The sequence below is a fragment of the Stenella coeruleoalba genome, assembly GCF_951394435.1.
Source record: "Stenella coeruleoalba genome assembly, chromosome: 20".
NCBI lineage: Eukaryota > Metazoa > Chordata > Mammalia > Artiodactyla > Delphinidae > Stenella > Stenella coeruleoalba.
In genome coordinates, this window is record NC_137166.1 from 52,478,144 (window position 1) to 52,498,877 (window position 20,734).

The 20,734-nt window shown below is 59.6% G+C and overlaps 2 protein-coding genes across 5 annotated transcripts; one reads left to right on the top strand and one right to left on the bottom strand.

Moving 5' to 3' along the window:
• Positions 1–161: 161 nt before the first annotated feature.
• Positions 162–5,627, bottom strand: GARIN5A (golgi associated RAB2 interactor 5A). Of its 3 annotated transcripts, XM_079908723.1 has the most exons (5): positions 5,482–5,627; positions 5,161–5,318; positions 4,700–4,830; positions 1,253–1,517; positions 644–743 (listed from the first exon to the last, which is right to left on the bottom strand). In XM_079908723.1, the coding sequence occupies exons 1-4, from the start codon at positions 5,522–5,524 to the stop codon at positions 1,262–1,264; spliced, it is 588 nt and encodes a 195-aa protein (XP_079764849.1). In that variant the 5' UTR covers positions 5,525–5,627; the 3' UTR covers positions 644–743; positions 1,253–1,261. The 3 variants fall into 3 exon arrangements, with proteins under 3 accessions (XP_079764850.1, XP_079764849.1, XP_079764848.1); XM_079908724.1 differs by lacking the exon at positions 4,700–4,830 and having other exon boundaries at positions 162–743; XM_079908722.1 differs by lacking the exon at positions 644–743 and having other exon boundaries at positions 1,220–1,517.
• A 136-nt stretch (positions 5,628–5,763) lies between these two features.
• Positions 5,764–12,551, top strand: EMC10 (ER membrane protein complex subunit 10). Of its 2 annotated transcripts, XM_079908721.1 has the most exons (8): positions 5,764–5,974; positions 7,226–7,298; positions 8,145–8,254; positions 9,153–9,257; positions 9,596–9,777; positions 9,938–10,031; positions 11,007–11,093; positions 11,315–12,551. In XM_079908721.1, the coding sequence occupies exons 1-7, from the start codon at positions 5,861–5,863 to the stop codon at positions 11,091–11,093; spliced, it is 765 nt and encodes a 254-aa protein (XP_079764847.1). In that variant the 5' UTR covers positions 5,764–5,860; the 3' UTR covers positions 11,315–12,551. The 2 variants fall into 2 exon arrangements, with proteins under 2 accessions (XP_079764847.1, XP_079764846.1); XM_079908720.1 differs by lacking the exon at positions 11,007–11,093 and having other exon boundaries at positions 5,765–5,974; positions 11,315–12,545.
• The last annotated feature ends 8,183 nt before the right edge of the window (positions 12,552–20,734 follow it).

The following is a 20,734-nucleotide window of genomic DNA, read 5'->3' on the forward strand; positions in this document are numbered from 1 at the left end:
GAAGATCATAGTCTTGTCTTGGACTCCCATATGTCTGTCCTTCTTGAGTCTGTAGCTCCGCCTTCCTCCTCCTGTAGGGCTTAGTCACCTGGGGCTGGGCGATGGGGACAGCCAGGTTGGAATGGCAACCACGATGAGGCGGCCCTCATGAAACAGACCGCATTGAGGCCGCCATCTTGGAACAGCCCCTTTAGCGAGGCTACCGCGTTGCCATGGCAACTACAAAATCACGGGGCGGGAGGCCTGACACCCTGTGGAGGCAGCCCTGTTAGCCGAGCTACTGGGAGTGGGGAGGAGGTGGGCTGGCTGCAGGGGCCAGATGCAGTGGGCAAAGAAGAACCAAAGGCCAGACTGGGGAGGGCTACTCTAGTGAGGTAGCCATGATGGAGTGGTGAGCGCTGGGCCTCAGTAGCGGCCCGAGGAGCCAGACACCATAACCAGAAGACCGCGCTGGGGCAGTCATACTGGAAGAGCTGTTTCTGCCATGTTGAACCGGTGACGATGGGGAAACTGCTCGTGACCGGGTTGTTGGTTCTTAAGTGGCCGATCCTTATTAACTTTAATAATTCATCTGTCCGGCCCCGAGGTAGGGTACACTTTGATCTCTGGTCTTTTAGTGACCTCAAAATAATGTTGGAGGAATCAGAGTCCCCAGAGTTCCGAGGTCTGTGGGTCCAGGCTGGCTTCCATGCCTTGAAGCTGGGTACAAGAGTCTGTCTCGGAGGCCCTGACTGCGGACGCACCTGCCATTTGGGGGTGGGTGAGTGGGCACTCTGTACTTCCTGGGAAGGCCTGGGGAGCAGGGTGTCTCGAGAGGAAGAGGCCCCATACGTTCCAGTGTCCCCACCTTCAAGGACTGGGGCATTTCCCCTCCCCAGGCCTTACACGGAACTGGCATCTTGTCTGGCTGACCCCACTCCTTCAGGGCCTGGGCACTCCCTCCCCAGGTCCCACCATGCTAGGTCAAGGGGAGCGAGGCTGGGGTGGGGGGATGCCCAGTTAGGAAACCATCACCACTTTTGCTGGTGCGCCAAGGTCCTGCAGACCTTGCCCTGCTTTTGAGAGCCTCCTGTCCTCTGGGTACAGATGCCACACACTGTCAGGACTTAGGAGTCTGGGCTCCTGGTCACCTCCACTCTCAGACACAGGCATCCAGGTCCCAGGCCCTCCTCCCTCAGACCCAGGAGTCCCGCCCCCAGCCCCGCCCATGCCCCTCTCCCCGCTCCTTGCAGCCCCGCCCTGCTCCGCTCACCTCGTCCGCTCACTTCCTCCTGCTCGGATCCTCGTCCTTGTCGTCCTCCAGCGCCGAGCACTCCTGCGTGAAGGGTACGGCTCCCTGGGCCGAATGGAAGCGCAGGCGGTAGAGCAGCCGCACCCATTGGCCGAACTTGCGGTCGCGGCTCTCCGGCGGGGCTCGCAACTGCAGGTAGAAGGCGCGGCCGGTGCGGAACTTGACCTTCAGTTGCCAGCGGCTTTCGTCGTGTACGAAGAGCTGGACGAACTGCAAGGGGAACAGCCTGGCGGGCGGAAGGGGCGGCCTCAGCGTCTTACCCTCCCCGGCTTCGCAGCGCCCACCCCAGCGCCCCTCTCCCTGCCCGGAAGGATCCTTTTCCACTTTCTCTGCCTCTTGCATTTTATCCATCCCCAATTTTCTTCCATACACAGAGCCCATCCGTGTCTCCCGCTGGTCCTCCCTCCTAAACGCGAAACTCAGATTGCTGCTTACTTGAAATTTCCATTTGTATGTTGGATCGACATCGGACACATAAAATGTCCAACAGCCAAATTCCTGATCTTCCGCCAACCCCAAAGCTGCACCTCTTCGTCTTCCCCATCTTAACATCCTCCCACTTGCTCAGTCAGAAACCGCGGGAGGCGACTTTTTCCCATTCTCAGCCAATCCTACCAAATCCTGATGGCTCCACCGTTAAACCGTAGTCACAGTTCGACGATTTCCAAGTCCCTCCACCAGCCGCCCCCGACCCCCGCCGTCCAGCCACCGTAATTTCCCGCCTTCACCCCAGTCTGTTCCCACGCGGCCGCCAGAGGGCGCCAATCAACACCCGCGTTAGCTCAAATCCTTCCCGGGGCTCAGAGTAAAAGCAGAGTCCTCGCCTAGACTACAAGGCCCTGCGGGATCTGCCCGCTTTGTTCCCTCTCTGCCCCCCCCACCCCCACGCACTCTCCTCGCTTACTCGGCTCCAGCCATACTGTTCTCACTGTCCCATAAACACCTGCTAGGCTTGGTCCTACCTCAGGACCTTTGCACAGGCCGTTCCCTCTGTCATCCTCCAGCCATCCCCATAGCTTGGCCCCTTCCTCTCTTAGAGAAGATCTGTTTACAACCTCCAGCCTATATACAACTACATTCGCCCTTGCAGACCTCCCCATGCCCACCCCCATGCCCCATCTGTCTCCACAGACCTCACCCACTGGACAAATTGACATCTATTCTGTCTGCTTTCCTAGTAGAAAGTGAGCTTGAGGGCAGAGATTTTTGGTCCAATTTTGTTCAGTGCTGCTTCCGTAGTACCCAGAGCTGACCCATGGTCAGTGCTGAGTGAATGCTTGTGGAGTATCTGAATAAAGGAATTGCTCAGGCCCCCAGCCTGATTCAAGGTCCAACAAGGCAGGGGAGGAAACAATCCAGACAGGATGGGTAACTTGGCCCAGATCACACAGCAGGGACTTGAAGCCAAGTCTTACCTATGTTCTTAACAACACTGGGTAGCCACATACGACTCCCCTCAGGCCCTGCAAGACTACCTCTAGAAACTGGTCTTACAGACACCCTCGCAGCTGAGCACATGGATGTCCCCTGCCTGCCACACTGGTTGTCACCCCAAGGCACAGGGCACATCAGAGTCCCTCAGTAGGCAACTCGATCTATTAGTATGTTCCCCAAATGGAAGAATAACAGCTGACATTTCCAGAGTGCATACTCTGTGCCAGGTGCTGTTCCAAGAGATTTACAGACATTTACTCAGTTTATCCCCTGACAGCCCTGGAAGGTGGGCTCTCCTCTTATCCTCATGTGGCCGATGAGGAAACTGAGGCCCAGATGGGTAGGAAACTTGGCCAAAGACAGTGAAGAAGAGGTGAAGCCAGGATTTGAAACCAGGCCGTCTGAAGGCAGCCATTCGTTGAAGGACATTCCCTATTACATCATCACAGCAAGAGGCTGGATGCAAGCTAGGTGTCCATGGGGACGGAGTTTGTTGAATTGTGTGTGTCCAAAAATGGATCTGTGTGCACTGGCACAGAATCACTAAGGGCTGGAAGCTGGTTAGAAGTGAGGGGCTGGGGGATGTGTTGAGGCTGAGTTGGCAGAGCAAGCTCAATGATTTTACTTCGATGGTATGTTTTCTCTGGGGCTGGGAGGGGAGAGTGCTGAAGGAGATGATGAGGGTCAAAACCCCCCTCTCAGCACCATCCTTAGCATCCTTCCAACTGCAGGTTGTGACTCATATGGTGGGATACAATTAGCACTGAAAAGAAAAGGAAGATGGTAGAGAATGTCCCAGTACAAGGTTCCGGCATCAGAATACTGCTTTGTGAAATGTTTTAAACTTATTCGGGGGGGATAAATAAAGGCTGTAAGTGGCATCAAGTTTGTTCAGGTCAGAAGCAGATTCTACCACCAAATGAGTTACATCCAAAATTGCAGACAGGGGCTTCCCTGGTGGCGCAGTGGTTGAGTCTGCCTGCCGATGCAGGGGACACGGGTTCGTGCCCTGGTCCGGGAAGATCCCACATGCCGCGGAGCGGCTGGGTCCATGAGCCATGGCCGCTGAGCCTGCGCGTCCGGAGCCTGTGCTCCGCAATGGGAGAGGCCACCACAGTGAGAGGCCCGCATACCGCAAAACAAAACAAAATTGCAGACAAAGGATTGTGTGCATGCATGTGTGTGTGTGTGTGTGTGTGTGTGTGTGTGACAATGTGACTCCATCCTTCCTTCCTTCCTTCCCGCCCTTCCCCCGTCCCCCTTTCTTTCATTATCTGTGAGATGTAGCCAAAAAGTGAAAGCCACCAGCAGAATGTTTCTGGAAATATACTCTATGCCTGTAAATGTCTTGGTATTTGCAGCTGGAGTTGGAGACAGGAGCCTAGGATGGAAGAAAGGTGTATTTTGTGCTATGTGTGTTTTGTACCTTGGAGTGTATTTGCATTACTTTTTCAATCAAAAAAACAAAGACCTGAAGGGGCAGTGTGGAGTGTGGCCCAGGAGCTCCAGAATCATGAGGTCGGCAATCCTGAGGAGCCCAAGGTTCTGATCCCAGGCCACCCCTGACCCACTGTGGGACCCTGGGCAAGTGGCTCCCCTCTCTGGGCCTCAGTTTTTCTTATGGATGGGCCTAAGGGGCCCCACCATATGACAGTAGGAGGTCAGAGAAGAGATGATGTGCATGGTCAAGGGGACGCCTGGCATGCAGTAAGTCCTGCATAAATGGTCATTCTCCTGATTCCTGCCAGGGTGTAGCTGAAGACAGTCCCCCTCATGTCTATCTATCCCTGATTCCTGGCTCCTGTGGATGGCCCTGTCCTTGTTCTCCTGGGTGGACAGTAGCCCAGAGAAGGCTAGCAGCCATCCATGGCTCCTGGCCTTGGAGGTCGTGTGGGTGAAAGGAGGTGCTGCAGGGGGCCTAGGATGCCCAGAGCTGGGGAGAAAGGAGGTCTAGGCTGGGGTGGGGGCAGTCACCCGAAGAGCTGCAGGCGTCCGTTCTCCTTGGCAGGGCCCGCCAGAAGCAACAGGTCTGGGAGTTCCAGGGCTGGACTGGAGGCTGCCACCCCCATGGTGACCTTGTTGGCAACTTCTCCTAACCGGGTCACCTGGGGCCGGGGGGTCAGAGGTTAGAAGCCAGATAGATGGGGGGTGGGATTGGGGAGGGATCAGGAATTTTGGTAGGGTTAAGGGTCAGGAACCAAGTAAGTTAACCACCAAGATGGGGATCAGAGATCCTGGGGTCAAAAGTCAAGAGTCATATGGGTATGAAGTCAGGGAAAATGGACCGAGGGAATCAAAGGCCAGGGTTCATAGGGAAGCAGGAATTTCAGGAGGTGGGCATTAGGGGGAGTGATCAGAAATAGGGCGAACAGAGGTTCCCCAAGTCAGGAGGCCGGGGCTCAGGCCTGGGCTCGGAGGGCCCTGGGGCTCCACACCTGCACGAAGTTGCTCTCAAAGATGGGTAAATCCCGCAGCTGGTCGAACTCGCCGCTCAGGAGATGGCGTTGGAGCCGTCCCGGCCGGTGCGTGGGACAGGCTGGAAGCAGGGGGCGTTCTACATGCGCGGCAAAGTTCGCAGGTCTGTTCCAGGAGGCTGGGCCAAGGTCCCCAGGTCAGCCCCGCGCTGAGGGTAGAGGGTTCCCGGCTACCGGTCTCCGTATCGCAGGCTCCATCCCTCACCTGGTTCCCTCACCTGGTCCAACCCCTCCAGGCCCGGCTCCGCCTCTCACCTGCCATCCCACCTGGTCCCGCCTCACCTGCTCCACTAGGGGCCGGCTTAGGCTCGTGCCACCGTTTCATCGCAACGCCCCGCCCCTTGGGGGGAGCGGAGGGAGGCGCCCACGGAGAAAACGGGAGGGCGGGGCCCCGGGCTCTGTGACGTCACAACGCGACGGACCGGTGTGCGTCACGGAGGAGACGTCCGCGATTGTGGCGTCATCCAAGGGGCGGTGCCCGGAGACCCGGATGGAGCGGCGCCCGCCCCGTGACGTCAGGCGCCGGTAGCGGGAGGGCGCTAGTGCGCAGACGCAAAGAGCCGGCGCAGGCGCACGGGCGACGGGATGCGGGCCGTTCCTCCCGGCGTGCTCCGCGGCGCCCGGCTCACTCCAGCCCCTTGGCTGGTGGGACGGGTCCGAAATGGCCGCGCCCGGCGCTGGGGCGACTCGGCTGCTCCTGCTCTTGCTGATGGCGGCAGCAGCCCCCAGCCGGGCGCGGGGTAGTGGTTGCCGGTCCGGGGCCGCTGTGCGGGGGGTGAGTGCTTATTCGCTGTGCACATAGGGCGGGGTTGACGGAAATCGTGGGTCTTGGGCCTTTAGGTCGGTTAAGGTGGGAACGAAGTTGCGCAGGACCGAGAGGGAAGACGAGGTAAAAGAACCGGGGAAAGCGAGGCTGCAGTTCTGCGCATTCATGAGGCCGCACAACTGGGAGAAAGCGAGAGGATAGTTAGGAAGGCTTTAGCTCGTGAATATGCATAAGGGGGCGGGGCTCCTTATGGGATTTTGCCATCCCCTTTCTGGGCCTTAGCTAATCCCATTTTGGTTTTGTATTTTTTGCGGTACGCGGGCCTCTCACCGTTGTGGCCTCTCCCGCTGCGGAGCACAGGCTCCGGACGCGCAGGCCCAGCGGCCGTGGCTCACGGGCCCAGCCGCTCCGCGGCATGTGGGATCCTCCCGGACCGGGGCACGAACCCGTGTCTCCTGCAGCGGCAGGCGGACTCTCAACCACTGCGCCACCAGGGAAGCCCCCTAATCCCATTTTGGGATGGGACTTTGGCACCTGGGCGTTGGGTGCGGTGAAAACGAGGCTGCACCGAAAGAGAAGGTTGGGGCAAGAACTTCCTTAACATTCGGACGCTAGGGATCCTCAGTCATGAATATGTTTGAGGAGGTGTGGCCCGGGTGGAATCTTGGCAAATCAGACGTCGGGGTGGCTAAAATTAAAGAGGCGGGGGGGGGGGGCTCTCGGAGGAGTTCCGCCTCCCGAATATGCATGAGAGGGCGGGATCTTGAGCTCGCGGATTAAAATCTGGAACGAGGTAGCGCAGGCTTGAGGACGTAGAGAGTCAGGAGAGATGTGGAGAGTTGGAGAAAAGGAAGGCATGGAATCTTGAATGTGCTTGAGAGGGGTGGAACTCGGGCGGCATCGTGGCTATTGGGGCTGTGAAGGTGAAAACGAGGTCACGTGGATATTAGCTTGGGAAGGATGCCTTTTAACTCATGAATAGTTATGATGCTAGGTGTGAAAGTGACCTGGAGATAGTTGCCTTGGAAACGAGGTTCCGCTATTTTGCAGGCTCTGGTTGTCTCTGGCCCGTCCAGATCATGAATTTTCATGAAATGGGCGGTTCCCGGTGGAATAGTGGGCAAGCGTCAGTGTTTGGATGTGGGTATGGAAGTAAGGCTCCTGCCGCAGCCTGCGGGTTTGTCTGTCCTGGGGTCCGTGGGTCCTGCCGGACTGAGGGCTCTGATGGTCCTTACCTGGGGCCCTCTCTATCACCTGCAGGCGGGGGCGGAAAGTCGAGAGGGTGAGGGCTGCGGCGCCGTGGGGCTGCTGCTGGAGCACTCATTTGAGATCGGTGAGTCCAGCAACGTCCTGACCCGGACACTTACCCAGTGCCCTGTGTCAGGAACTCGGGTGCCACTCAGCGTGAGATACGCCATCCATTCACTTACAGCTTTGCACTTGGGAGTGTGTTTGCATTACACTGGGGAGGTGGGGGCGGCGGCGAACAGAAGCTCTGTCTTTGAAGACTCCCATACCTGTAAGACAAATGCCAGTTTCAGAAAGGTCGGTGTGGCAGTAATAACCTCAGAGCCGACTTTGACCAATTGCCCCATGCCCTTCCCTAGTGGTTAGATGTATTAACTCAAACATCTATATTAACTCAGACATCCTCAGAATAGTCACCCGAAATAGGTGTTAGGGATAACCCCATTTTCCAGAAGAGGAAACTGAGGCTCGGAGGAATACCAGACAAGGTCCTTTTACAAGTGAATGGTAGAGGTGGGACCTTCTCTAAAGCCAAGCTTAAACTGCCACATTTCAGGCATCCAGACTCCCAGAGCATAGATGTCAGTGGGGCCCAGGGGCTCATAACCCAGTCTGAGGCCCCAAGCTCTGGGGGCACCTGTTTTAAACACTGAAGCTCGGACCCTCTGCAGACCTCCCCAGTCAGACCCTGGCATCTGCCCAAGAAAGCCCGGTGGTTGGGAGCTCCCGAGCTCTGCAGCCCCTGTATTCCATAGCTGGGGAAACTGAGGCCCACTTAAGTCACGTGAGCGACTCTGGGTCACCTGGCAAGGCAGAGGCAGGGCTTCAGAGACACGTGGGGCTGTCCCCAGTTTTTAGGTGGGAAAATGGGGGCTCGGGATGGGGAAGCAACCTGGTGGCTGCGAGGGTTGACGTCCAGGCTCCCGCACAGATGATAGTGCCCACTTCCGGAAGCGGGGCTCGCTGCTCTGGAGCCAGCAAGATGGCACCTTGTCGTTGTCGCAGCGGCAGCTCAGTGAGGAGGAGCGGGGCCAGCTCCGGGTGAGGACGGGACCCCCCGCTTTGCTGGGGCTGGGGGCACGTGCCTCAGAGCACAACGCGCGTACTTCGGGGCCTCTGCCTGAGCTGCTTCCTCTGCGCAGCGCCCTCTCTTCCCCACGGTTTTCGTACAGTCAGCTCCTCTGGCTCTGCTAGATTTAGCCAAGGTGCTTCACACTTAGTGCAAGATTTGCTTGTGAGGAGAAAGGGATTCCCAGGGCAGCATGGTTAAGCAGGAGAACGTTACCTCTCCTGTGGCCCTGCTTTGTGGCCTCCTCCAGGTCCGCCTGGGTCCTCCCTAGGGAGGTGTGGGGCTGGCGGGGGCGGCGGGGAGGTTCCAGGCAGCAAGGTAGAGGAGGGGAAGCAGGAGGGCCAGAGGGAACAGCCGGCTTTGGGGGAAAGCTCGAGAAAGCTGCCACAATCCACTTCCACTCCGTCCCTTTGACCAGTTGGAGCTGCAAGGGAAGCTGGGGACGCAGGCTTTATTCTGGGCGGCTGCGGGCCCATGGGTGCCAGCGCTGTGGGAGAGATCAGGCTGAGGCCCGCCCGGCCAGCCTTCCTGCGTGGTGCCCACGTGATTCCTGTCACAGTCGCCCACAGTGAGAACCAGCCGCTCATATAACCGGGGAGGTCGGGTGTGGGGCTGGACCCAGACCTGCGGGAAGTGTCCTCGGGACTTACTCTGTCGCTGGGCTGGCCTCTGCTCTCCTCGTGGTGGTCTCCCCCCGGGTGGGGCACCCAGTGGGAGGAGTCTTGGGCTTGGCCGGGCCAGGGAGTGGGGAATGCTGGCTGGGCGAGACTGGGGAAGGGCCTTCCTGGTTGTGGGCCCAGTGGGTGTCCAGACCGGGTGGGGGCTGGGCACTGTCCCTCTCACTGCCACCCTCCCCTCTCTGCCCTGCAGGATGTGGCAGCGCTGAATGGCCTGTACCGTGTCCGGATTCCACGGCGGCCTGGGGCCCCTGACGGCCCAGAAGCCGGTGGCTACGTCTCCTCCTTTGTCCCCGCGGTGAGTCGGTGATGAGGTCAGCCCCCATCCTTGCTTTTCCCACCCGCTCTAGCCTGGGTTCTACCCTTTGGCCTCCACTGTTCGGGCTCCAGCATTTAAGGACCTCGCCTTGCCCTCAAGGGTCTCCCGGGCTGGAGGGGGACAATCCAGTTGGTGGGCCCTGGGGAGGCCGTTGCTTCTGCTGGAGGTTGGCAGGGGGCCATGGAGGGCTTTGAAAGCTGCTTCGGGGGCCCTGTGGGGTGGGGAAGGAGGCTTGGGGGGGTGGCTGGTGTCAGCGAGGCCTGGGCAGCAGCCCCTGCTGGCCTCCCTCCTCTCACCCCCCTCCGCTCCTCCCCCAGTGCTCCCTGGTAGAGTCGCACCTCTCGGACCAGCTGACCCTGCACGTGGACGTGGCCGGCAACGTGGTGGGGGTGTCGGTGGTGACATACCCTGGGGGCTGCCGGGGCCACGAAGTGGAGGACGTGGACCTGGAGCTGTTCAACACCTCAGTGCAGCTGCAGCCGCCGGTCCCGGCGCCAGGGTGAGTACGGGTGCGGGGCGGTGGGCCGAGCCAGCCCTGTCCCCGCTGGCCCGGCCTTCCGCTGCCTCTCGCTCCGGCCCTGCCCCTCCCCCACCCTTCCAGGGTGCCGCGGGGTCTCCCGGCCCCTCATCCCCTCTCCCCCTTCTACCCCCACCCACAGGCCCGAGACAGCAGCCTTCATCGAGCGCTTGGAGATGGAGCAGGCCCAGAAGGCCAAGAACCCCCAGGAGCAGAAGTCCTTTTTCGCGAAATATGTGAGTGGGGTTCTGCCCGCCCCCGGCCCCTTCCCCAGCGGCTCCCCGCTCCCATCCTGAGCCCCCCTGCCCTGCTCCCCTCGCCCACGGCCCTCCGCTGGGCCTCCAGTGTGGAGGGCCTGCTTGGCTTCTCCGGCATGTCTATGCGCGTCCTCCTGGCCCCTGGCTTGAGCCGAGGACTGGAGCCCCGCACCCTGGCCTGCCGGCGTCGGCTTGTGGCGGTGCTCACGGGGCATCCGGTCTCAGCAAGTGGCCGGCCCGGAGCTGGGCAGTGAGGGGGACTGGGGACAGCCCCTCGGGTGCCGCGCTGGAGCACAAAAAGCACAGGCAGGGTCAGGCTTGCCTGTTGGGAGGGAGCGCACTGAGGAGGGCGTGGTCAAGGGAGGGGCGGGGTCCGACCTTGGAGGAGGCTGGGACCAAGGTCTGGGGGAGAGGATGAGGCCTGAACCAGGCTGTGAGGCTGGGGTGTGGGGGGCACATGGCAGAGACCTCGAAGGAACAGGGAGGTTTGGAAAGGAGGGAGCGGGTGGGCTCCGCCAGCCAGGCCTGGCGGGTGGGTAGGTGGAGGGGCTGTGCCGGGAGGTGCCCGGGAGGCTGGGAGCTGGCAGCTGAGGGTGAGCCTGTGCTGCTAGAGCAGCTCTTGAGGCCCAGGGCCCCGGGCGCTGGGGGCGCTGGGGCTGGAGGAGGTGGTCCCACCCCAGGCAAGGGCAGGGGACAGTGGAAGCCAGTGTGGCTGGGCCCTCGGGGCCTCGGGTGGGAGGATGCCGAGCCTGACTGCGCTGAGCGCCGTGTCCGTGGGGCCTTGGTTAGTGTGCCGGGAGCTCCTGATGTCAGGAGAGCCTAACTGCCGAGCTGCGGGGAAACTGAGGCCCAGAGAGGCCGAGAGCTCGCCCACCCCTGGCTCTGCCCTCCCTGATGGCCGTGGGACGCCACAGCCGCCACTGGCCCTGACCTGCGCCCCCCCTCCCTCCTCAGTGGCACCTCATCCTGGGGGGGGCCGTGTTGCTCACAGCCCTGCGTCCTGCTGCCCCCGGGCTTGCACCGCCACCGCACGAGGCCTGAGTGAGGACCGAGCCCCCTCCCGCCTCCCCCGTCCCTGCACCCCGCCAGCCCTTCCCCAACCCGTAGTGGAGTAGGGGACCTGGGCCCCCTTCCCTCACTGCCTCCCCTCACGCTGGCCCCCGCCTTCCCCACCCTGGGCCGGACACTGCTTATTCTCTCTTCTCTTCTCTCTGTCTCCCTGTTTGTCCGTCTGTCCTTCTGCCATCCTGTCTGGCTCACAGTGGATGTACATCATTCCCGTGGTCCTGTTCCTCATGATGTCGGGAGCACCGGACGCCGGGGGCCAGGGCGGGGGCGGCGGCGGCGGCGGAGGCGGTGGCCGGTGAGGGACCCAGGGTCCGTGAGTGCCCCGTCCTCTTTCCCTCAGCGGACGCCCTTCCTGCCCAGCGTGCTCGTGTCCTTGGTCATCACAGGAAGGATTTGCCGGCCCCTCCTGTCTCCCCGTCGCATGAGGGTAGGAGAGCGCCCCCTCCCCAGGAGTCCCTTCCCTCTGGGCCTTGGCGTCACTGGTGGCAGAAGGGCGGCGGGTTCTGGGTCCTGCTGCACCCTGCCCTCCCCTGTGGCCCCGCTGTAGCCCCAGAGGCTTCCCTTTGCCACAGGATAGAGCCCAAGCTCCTGGTCCAGCTCTGACCTCACTTCTGGTTCCCCCCACCCCACCCCCTGAGGCCTGCAGTTTGGGAACATGCCTAGTTCTCTCCAGCCGCTGTGCCTTTGTCGTGGTCTTCTCGCCCTGCCTGGCCAGGTTAGATGATACCCCTAACTTGTCTGACACTGGATTGGGACACCAGCCTCCTGTCTGTCTGCCCTTGAGGGCACCCTGGGGCTCCTCGCAGCCCAGAGCTGGCACAGAACAGGGGTGGGCTGGCCACGGGTGCCCCCTTTTCCATCCCTCCGTGCAGCCCTGTCCTCTGTTTTGGCCTATATCTGCCCACGGCTGTTAGTGGGAGTTGAGAGTTCCTGCCGTCAGGATGCCAGGCCCTCCATAGGCTTCTGGGCTTGAAGAAGTGATGTTGAAAGTCAAAACAAACATTTAGTGGAGTCAGGGGCCAGGTGATGTAAGTAGAATCCCTTTCCTGGCCTGGGTATCTTCCCTGGGACTTTGCTGGGTCCTTGCTATCTATCTCCCCTTCTGCTTTTGTCTGTTTAAAAACATTGACAAGGCAACATATTGAAATAGGTAAACATTTTGGAAAGTTACAACTTGCAGCAACCCAGTGCAACTGTTGACTTGGCTAAGAGGCGGTCAGGATGTACCGGCACTGCTGAATTCCCCTGGTCACTGTGTGTGCTATTCAGAAACACCAAAAAATGGCCGCCGTTGTCATGGTAACAGCTGCGTCAGGCTCCACGGTGTCTGTATAGCAGTTTATTAAACTGTCCCCCAAACGTTCAACGTTCAGCTTGCCTCCTGCTTTATGTGGTTATAAATAGCGCGACATCGCGGCTCTGTCGCTGATCTGCCTGTGATGTGACTTTGAATGACTTCGCGCAGACTCGTGACTCGAAGTAGAATACCAAGGCAGATTAGAGACGTTTTGTGAACAGGGGAAACAGCCGAGGAAGGTGCGCAGTGGAGCCTTGTCTCCGTGGTCACTTGATCATTTTAGTCCATTTGTTTTCCCTCCCGGAGTGTCTGTGCGGACACCAACAAACAGGAACGTGTGCTCTTTCCCCCTCCTCGCAGCGAAGGTACCATGTTCGAGGTTGTACACTGTCCCGTGCTTGCCGCTTGCCTCGTGCGCTGTATCTTCTGCAGTTCTTTCCTTGCCCAGAGAGTGGCCTCGTCCTCCGTGTGCCGCCAGAAAGGGGCGTTGCGCTCATTCACCCCGCTCTCCTCCAACTGACTTTCTCACGAAATGCACACGTGACCTAAGTGCACACGTGCCCGTGGAGCGTGGCAGCACTACTGGGGTTTTCTGAGAACTCTTCTTGTCCTGTGCTCCATGGCAGCATTTGTGTTTTTGAATTCCTCTTGTGATTCATCTGATACTGCTGAGACCTCCGTGTGCCACCTCCGTCCTCTGATGCTCCTGGACCCTGATCCTGCTGCGCCTCTTCCCTGCAGCCCCGTGGGAGCTCAGAGCCCACCCCCTGGGGGGCCAGCCACGCCCCTCTGCACAGTGACAAGTGGCCTGAGAGCCCCAAAGCCTCCCGCTGACTCACATTGCCTTGGTATTTTTTTAAATTAATTTATTTTATTTATCTTATTTTTATTTTTGGCTGCATTGGGTCTTTGTTGCCATGCGCAGGCTTTCTCTAGTTGCGGCGAGCGGGGGCTACTGTTCATTGCGGTGCGCGGGCTTCTCATTGTGGTGGCCTCTCTTGTTGCAGAGCATGGGCTCTAGGCGTGCGGGCTTCAGTAGTTGTGGCACACGGGCTCAGTAGTTGTGGCTCGCGGGCTCTAGATCGCAGGCTCAGTAGTTGTGGTGCACGGGCTTAGTTGCTCCGCGGCATGTGGGATCTTCCCGGACCAGGGCTTGAACCCATGTGCCCTGCATTGGCAGGCGGATTCTTAACCACTGCACCACCAGGGAAGCCCCCATTTTGTTATTTTTTAGTGGCTCGAGGTTTGAGGTCTTTGTCAATCTGATTACATTATTTTTATTTATTTATTTATTTATTTGGCCGTGCCGGGTCTTAGTTGCACATGTGGGATGCGTAGTTGTGGCGTTCGAGCTCTTAGTTGTGGCATGTGGGATCTAGTTCCCTGACCAGGGATCGAACCCAGGCCCCCTGCATTGGGAACGTGGAGTCTTAGCCACTGGACCATGAGAGGAGTCCCACATTCTTTTTTTCTTAGACTTTTTTTGACTGCTCTCAAGCCAGCAAGGTTACCCTGTGGCATATTCTAGTCAGTGTCCGACCTCGTGCAGGCTCCCTGGGGCTCTCTTCTGATTAAACTTCGCATCTAATTCTTGCCCATCCCTGGAGAGCTTAGTCACTGTTTCTTTTTTTTTTTTTTTTTGCGGTACGCGGGCCTCTCACTGTTGTGGCCTCTCCCGTGGAGCGCAGGCTCAGCGGCCATGGCTCACGGGCCCAGCCACTCCGCAGCATGTGGGATCTTCCCTGACCGGGGCACGGACCCGTGTCCCCTGCATCGGCAGGTGAACTCTCAACCACTGTGCCACCAGGGAAGCCCTAATTTTAGTATTTTTAAAGAATCTTTGCCACCCCCAAATTGTGCATTGTAGCAGGTAGCTTCGGGAAACAATTCTAGAGGTTTCTTTATTTAGCCCATCAGAGAGACTCCAGGTGAGGATCAAGGGCCAGTGACTGGGGCCTCTCGGGCTGTGAACATTCACCTTTGCTTGCACCCAGCTTCCATTCAGCAAGGTCACTGCAGAGGAAACAAACTCAGTTTGGCCCAGTTCCTGGAAATAGGCTCCCTAGCAAATTGTGTAAACCAAATCCCACTCTCCTTCATTTCTCAGAGCAGCGACGCGTGCATTTCCATGGCAGTGCAGGAGAGAACCTGCCTGTAGCATGACTGGAAAACACCCACGAAGTCTGGAGATTTAAGTTGGCACACCAAGAAGCTTGCTGAGTATGATGTTTATGTATTGGTTAGGAGTCAAGTTTTTAATTTTTACAGAATTTTGCAAATTCTCCCCCTCCTCTCCCGCAGCCCCTCTGCCACCCCCTGGCACTGTCCTCTTTTGTCGGGGTCATTCCCAGTGTTTATTAGAGCTGGTTGCAGTTTTGTCCTTTGCCAGTAGGTGGTGATGGACGATCACACCGAGTCTGAGAATGCCTCTTGGGCGGTACTGGGGGAGGTCAGGCATCATGCTGACCCATGTGGTCCGTCTCAGCGGAGAGGAGGACCCTAGAGGGGGCACTGTCGATCCTTTGGGAAGGTTGGGGTTCCCATGAAGTCTCTGTCTGAGCAGATGCTGGTCCTCAGGAACACCAGGCACCTGTTTTCTCATCTGTGAAGTGGGGTCGTGTGAGGTCCTCCCAGCGGCTGCTGTGCTTCACGCTGCCTGAGGAAGAGAACATGGTGGAGGGTTGGGCAGGGGAACGGAGCAGAGGCGGCAGCCCGCTTCCCAGCAAGCTCAGGCCGGAGAGTCAAGAAGGAGCAGATCCCAGCCAGCTGCAGGGCGGCCCACCCTGTCCTGGCCCTGCCACTTACTTGCTGTGCGTCTTTAGGCAGCTTGCTCCCTGCTTCTGAGCCCGGCCTCGTTCCGTCCTCCCTGCACCTGGGGCAGACTTGATCCCTCCAGGCAGTGTCCAGAGCCCGGGGCAGACAGAAAGAGAGAGAAAATGGGTGTCACAAAGGCCCTTCCACCTCGGGGACTCTGGCCTGACAGCCCGGCCCCGGGCTCCCTGGGTTGGCTTTGCCATCTGCTCAGAACTTGGAAACCTCAGAGCCCCAAGGGCAGGAGAGGGAAAGGGAGAGAGGAGCCCCTGGAGCCCTCAGGGCGAGGACACGCGGGGGAGGGGGCGCTGGGCAGGGCAGGGCAGGGGCCTCCGGAGACAGAGAGAGGAGATGAGAAGACAGATTGGGAGAGGAGACAAAGGAAAGGAGGAGAGAGACCGAAAGAAGGTGCCAGGGGCTAGAGAAAGAGAAACTGTAGAGTGAGAAAGAGGAGGGATGAGGGGAAGGAGAGATTCAGCGAGGAGAGGAGAGAGAAGAGACGGATGTGAGGAGGGGAGAGGGGGCCACTCAGAGGGGAGGACAGGCAGAGAAGTGGGAGGAGCAGAGACAGGGAGGCCCCCAGAGGAGGGGCAGAGAGGGAGAAACAAGGAAAAGAGGTGGGAAGAGAGCTGGGGAGGGATGGGGAGGGGACGGGAAGGGAGAGGGTCAGAGAGAGAAAGGAGGAGGAAGAAAGAAGGAAAGAAAGAGGAAAGGAACAGAGGGAGGGGAGAGAAGAGGCGGGGCCGCCAGGAGCACAGAGGGGAGGAGCGGGAGGATGAGCAGACAGAAGAGGAAATGGAGGGAAGAGGGGAGAGGGGCATTGAGACCAGAGTGGGGGGGAAGCAGGAGAGAGGGGAGGGGCATTGAGACCAGAGGGGGGAAGCAGGAGAGGGGGGAGGGGGCATTGAGACCAGAGGGGGGGAAGCAGGAGGGGGAGGGGCATTGAGACCAGAGCGGGGGGAAGCCGGAGAGGGGGGAGGGGGCATTGAGACCAGAGCGGGGGGAGCAGGAGAGGGGGGAGGGGGCATTGAGGCCAGAGGGGGGTGAAGCAGGAGAGGGGGGAGGGGGCATTGAGACCAGAGGGGGGTGAAGCAGGAGAGGCGGGAGGGCGCGTTGAGACCAGAGTAGGGGAAGCAGGAGAGGAAGAGGCAAGTGGTTTTGAAAGAGAGAAAAGGGGTGAACTGGAGCGGGGAGGATGAAGGGAGCAAGTGGAAAAAAGGAAAGAGGCAGAGGAGAAGCAAGATAGAGAAAGTAGAAGGGAGACAGGGGAGGAGAGAAAGCCAAGGGCAGAGACACAGGAGCGGGAGAAAGAAAAGAGGGGGGCTGGAGGAGAGAAGAGATGGGGCGAAGGGGGGAGAGAACCGCTCCAGAGAGAGACCCGAGAGGGAGGGGACGAGCCGGGAGACAAGCAAGCGGAGAGAGAAGGGGTGTGAGCCCTGGGGAGGTTCCCAGAGAGCCGGGGTGGGGGGGAAAGAGGGAGAGATTCAGGGAGACCCGAGAGGGAGGGGAGGAGAGACCGAGGAAGAGAGAAAAGGATGGAGGGGATACGGTAAAAAGAAGATGAGAAGAGAATGAGTGTGTGTATATATGTGTGTAAGAGAGAGAACGGGTGTGAGAGACGGCACGGAGAGAGAGGCAGAGAGAGTGGGAGAGGAGGAAAGGAGAGAGAAAAGGATGGAGGGAGGGGGGAGAGAGGAGGGAAAGGGAGAGAGAGGCGTCCCGCCAGTGTCACACACACACACTCTTGGAGGCCAAGGGGAGGGACGGAGGGAGGGGGAGGTCCAAGCTGAGGAGAGGATGGAGGGAGGCCAGCGGGGAGGCACGTGGTGGCAAGAACGGACGGGGAACACGGAGGAAATGAGAAAAGTGGAAAGTAAGGCGAGACTAGGCTGCAGCGCGAGGCCAGGACGCGCCGGGAGGGGTGGGCGGTGGCTCTTCAGACCCCAGCCAGGCCCACGGAGGACAGTCTCCCTCCTCGACACCTGGGCGGCCATCCCTAGGGCATTTGGTGACTGAGGGAGAGAAGAGAGTGACAGCAGGGAAAACAGAACAAAGCCAAAGGTGTGACAGGAAAGAGCCGGGTGAATAAAGAGGGAGAGAAGGAGTGGGGCTCAGCAAGGAGAAGGGGGGAGAGAAGGAGTGGGGCTCAGCAAGGAGAAGGGAGAGAGAAGGAGTGGGGCTCAGCAAGGAGAAGGGGGAGAGAAGGAGTGGGGCTCAGCAAGGAGAAGGGGGAGAGAAGGAGTGGGGCTCAGCAAGGAGAAGGGGGGAGAGAAGGAGTGGGGCTCAGAAAGGAGAAGGGGGAGAGAAGGAGTGGGGCTCAGAAAGGAGAAGGGGGAGAGAAGGAGTGGGGCTCAGCAAGGAGAAGGGGGAGAGGAGTGGGGCTCAGAAAGGAGAAGGGGGAGAGAAGGAGTGGGGCTCAGCAAGGAGAAGGGGGAGAGAAGGAGTGGGGCTCAGCAAGGAGAAGGGGGGAGAGAAGGAGTGGGGCTCAGCAAGGAGAAGGGGGAGAGAAGGAGTGGGGCTCAGCAAGGAGAAGGGGGAGAGAAGGAATGGGGCTCAGCAAGGAGAAGGGGGAGAGAAGGAGTGGGGCTCAGAAAGGAGAAGGGGGAGAGAAGGAGTGGGGCTCAGAAAGGAGAAGGGGGAGAGAAGGAGTGGGGCTCAGAAAGGAGAAGGGGGAGAGAAGGAGTGGGGCTCAGAAAGGAGAAGGGGGAGAGAAGGAGTGGGGCTCAGAAAGGAGAAGGGGGAGAGAAGGAGTGGGGCTCAGAAAGGAGAAGGGGGAGAGAAGGAGTGGGGCTCAGCAAGGAGAAGGGGGGAGAGATTGAATGGGGCTCAGAAAGGAGAAGGGGGAGAGAAGGAGTGGGGCTCAGCAAGGAGAAGGGGGAGAGAAGGAGTGGGGCTCAGAAAGGAGAAGGGGGGAGAGAAGGAGTGGGGCTCAGCAAGGAGAAGGGGGAGAGAAGGAGTGGGGCTCAGGAGAAGGGGGGAGAGAAGGAGTGGGGCTCAGCAAGGAGAAGGGGGAGAGAAGGAGTGGGGCTCAGAAAGGAGAAGGGGGAGAGAAGGAGTGGGGCTCAGAAAGGAGAAGGGGGAGAGAAGGAGTGGGGCTCAGAAAGGAGAAGGGGGAGAGAAGGAGTGGGGCTCAGCAAGGAGAAGGGGGGAGAGATTGAATGGGGCTCAGAAAGGAGAAGGGGGAGAGAAGGAGTGGGGCTCAGCAAGGAGAAGGGGGAGAGAAGGAGTGGGGCTCAGAAAGGAGAAGGGGGGAGAGAAGGAGTGGGGCTCAGAAAGGAGAAGGGGGAGAGAAGGAGTGGGGCTCAGCAAGGAGAAGGGGGGAGAGAAGGAGTGGGGCTCAGCAAGGAGAAGGGGGGGAGAAGGAATGGGGCTCAGAAAGGAGAAGGGGGAGAGAAGGAGTGGGGCTCAGAAAGGAGAAGGGGGAGAGAAGGAGTGGGGCTCAGAAAGGAGAAGGGGGAGAGAAGGAGTGGGGCTCAGCAAGGAGAAGGGGGGAGAGATTGAATGGGGCTCAGAAAGGAGAAGGGGGAGAGAAGGAGTGGGGCTCAGCAAGGAGAAGGGGGAGAGAAGGAGTGGGGCTCAGAAAGGAGAAGGGGGAGAGAAGGAGTGGGGCTCAGAAAGGAGAAGGGGGAGAGAAGGAGTGGGGCTCAGAAAGGAGAAGCGGGGAGAGAGGGAGAAACTGAGGGAGGCAGAGAGGAGGGAAGGGAAGGTTTGCCCCTCTCGAGTGATAGCGCGCCAGGTCACGGGACAGTGTCCCCGTGTCCCAGTTAACGATGAGCTGCAGGCGGCAGAAACGTGCAGCTGATGGTCCCAGGACCTGGCAGAACATGAAATGAATTCCGTAAGCTGTGAAACATTAATCACAGGACCGTCTGTTCCGAGACAGGATAAAAATACCACCAGCGCGGGGACGCAGCCGTCCCGCCCCCGTTGGTTACCGCACGGGCCTCCCCAGCTGTGGGAGTCGAGCAAGGACGGGACAGGGACGGGGGACAGGGGCAGGGAGAGCGGGGAGGGGAGACGCTGCAAACCCCAGGTGTATGGCAGCAGGTGTGGGAGAAAGAGACCATGAGAAACGGAGACGAGGCATGCGGTGAGGGCTGAGGGGGCGGTTGGCCCCTCACGCCAGGGAAGGGAGGGCACAAGGACAGGGTGGTAGGAAGGGCAGCGCCGGGAGAGAGGCGGGGAGTGGGGTAGACGGCGGAGGAGAGAGTCGGGAGTAAAAAGCCAATGGAAAGAAGATACAAGGAAAACTGAGTGAGAGCGAGGCTAGGAAGGGAAGGAAATAGGAGCCCCTGTGGGGGAGATGGGAGGAGCAGGAGAGGCTGGTGTGAGAGGTAAACGTGAGGCATAGGGACGAGGCGAAGGGGACGAGGGTAGAGAGAGGAGACACCGCAGCAGCCGAGGAAGGGGGAGCGGAGGGCTAACCCGAGAGCCCAGAGCGGGAAGCCCAGGGCTGGGGACTCCGCACCCCATCCCATCGGGGGTAGGAGGATGGACGGGGTGGGAGCCAGGAGCGGGGGGCGGGGCAGAGGCAGAAGGAAAAGCAGAAGGGCTTCCAGAAAGGCTGAGAGTGGCAGTGCAGGGGAGTCGAGCTGGGGCTGCGGCGGAGGAAGGTGTAAAGGACGGATAGGAGCGCGGTTTAAGGAAGAGAAGTGGGGTGGGGGAGGAGCGTGGGGTGCGTGAATTAAAGAGGAAGAAACTGAGGATCAGGGTGAAAAACAAGGGTGAGAAGAAGGAAACCTGTGAGCGGGTGGCTGTGGAGAGACGGACAAATGGACAGAAGGTCGAGACAGATCAGAAGGGGGAGGAGGAGGGGGAGGAGGAGGGGGAGGAGGAGGGGGAAGATGAGGAGCGGCTGCAGGAAGAAAGAATGAAAAGGACCTGATCGAGGTGTGCGCGAAGCAAACGGCAACACAGTGTGAGGGAAGTCCTTTCCGGCAGGACGATGCGTGTGTCAAGGGAAACTGATGGGGCAGAGGCAGAGGAAGCGTGTGAGAGACAGGGGCAGGAGAGAAAGAGAGAAAAGATGGAGCGAGAGGTGCGGAGAGAGCGAGGTCCAGAAAATGGGAGGGAGGGGAGAAAGAGCTAGTGAGAGAGAGAGATTGGGAATCGGAGGGAGATCCAGAGAATGGGGGAGAGAGGGGGCCGAGTGGCGGGCGATTCTCCGCCCCCCCCCCCCGCCTGAGCCTCAGTTTCCTCAGCTGCTTCTCGGGGGCGGGGGCGGAGCAGAGCGCGCAGGGAGGTGAGGGAGGGGGCCACGAGGGCGACAAGTCAGGACTCAACGACCAGAGCAGGATGAGCGCCCCTCCTCCCTCCCGTGGGCGTGTTCTAGCACTGTCTAGCCTCCTTTCTCTCCTGGTCTCCTTCAGTCACCCCTCCCTCCCCCGCCCTAGGGAGTGGCTATTGTGATCCACATTTTCTTTTCCCCAGTGAGGAAATCCAAATGGAGCCCCAGTCGGTCATCAGCTCGCGGTGCCCAGCACCATGAGGTGAAGATGACGGGCCC

Coding starts and splice junctions, on each gene's coding strand:
- GARIN5A (XM_079908723.1), bottom strand. CDS start 5,524: ATGAAACGGTGGCACGAGCCTAAGCCGGCCCCTAGTGGAGCAG. Junction 4,831..5,160: donor TTGAGAGCAACTTCGTGCAG/GTGTGGAGCCCC, acceptor CCCCGGCCCCAG/GTGACCCGGTTAGGAGAAGT. Junction 1,518..4,699: donor GGACGCCTGCAGCTCTTCGG/GTGACTGCCCCC, acceptor TCCGCCCGCCAG/GCTGTTCCCCTTGCAGTTCG.
- EMC10 (XM_079908720.1), top strand. CDS start 5,861: ATGGCCGCGCCCGGCGCTGGGGCGACTCGGCTGCTCCTGCTCTTGCTG. Junction 5,975..7,225: donor CCGGGGCCGCTGTGCGGGGG/GTGAGTGCTTAT, acceptor TATCACCTGCAG/GCGGGGGCGGAAAGTCGAGA. Junction 10,032..11,314: donor AGTCCTTTTTCGCGAAATAT/GTGAGTGGGGTT, acceptor TCTGGCTCACAG/TGGATGTACATCATTCCCGT.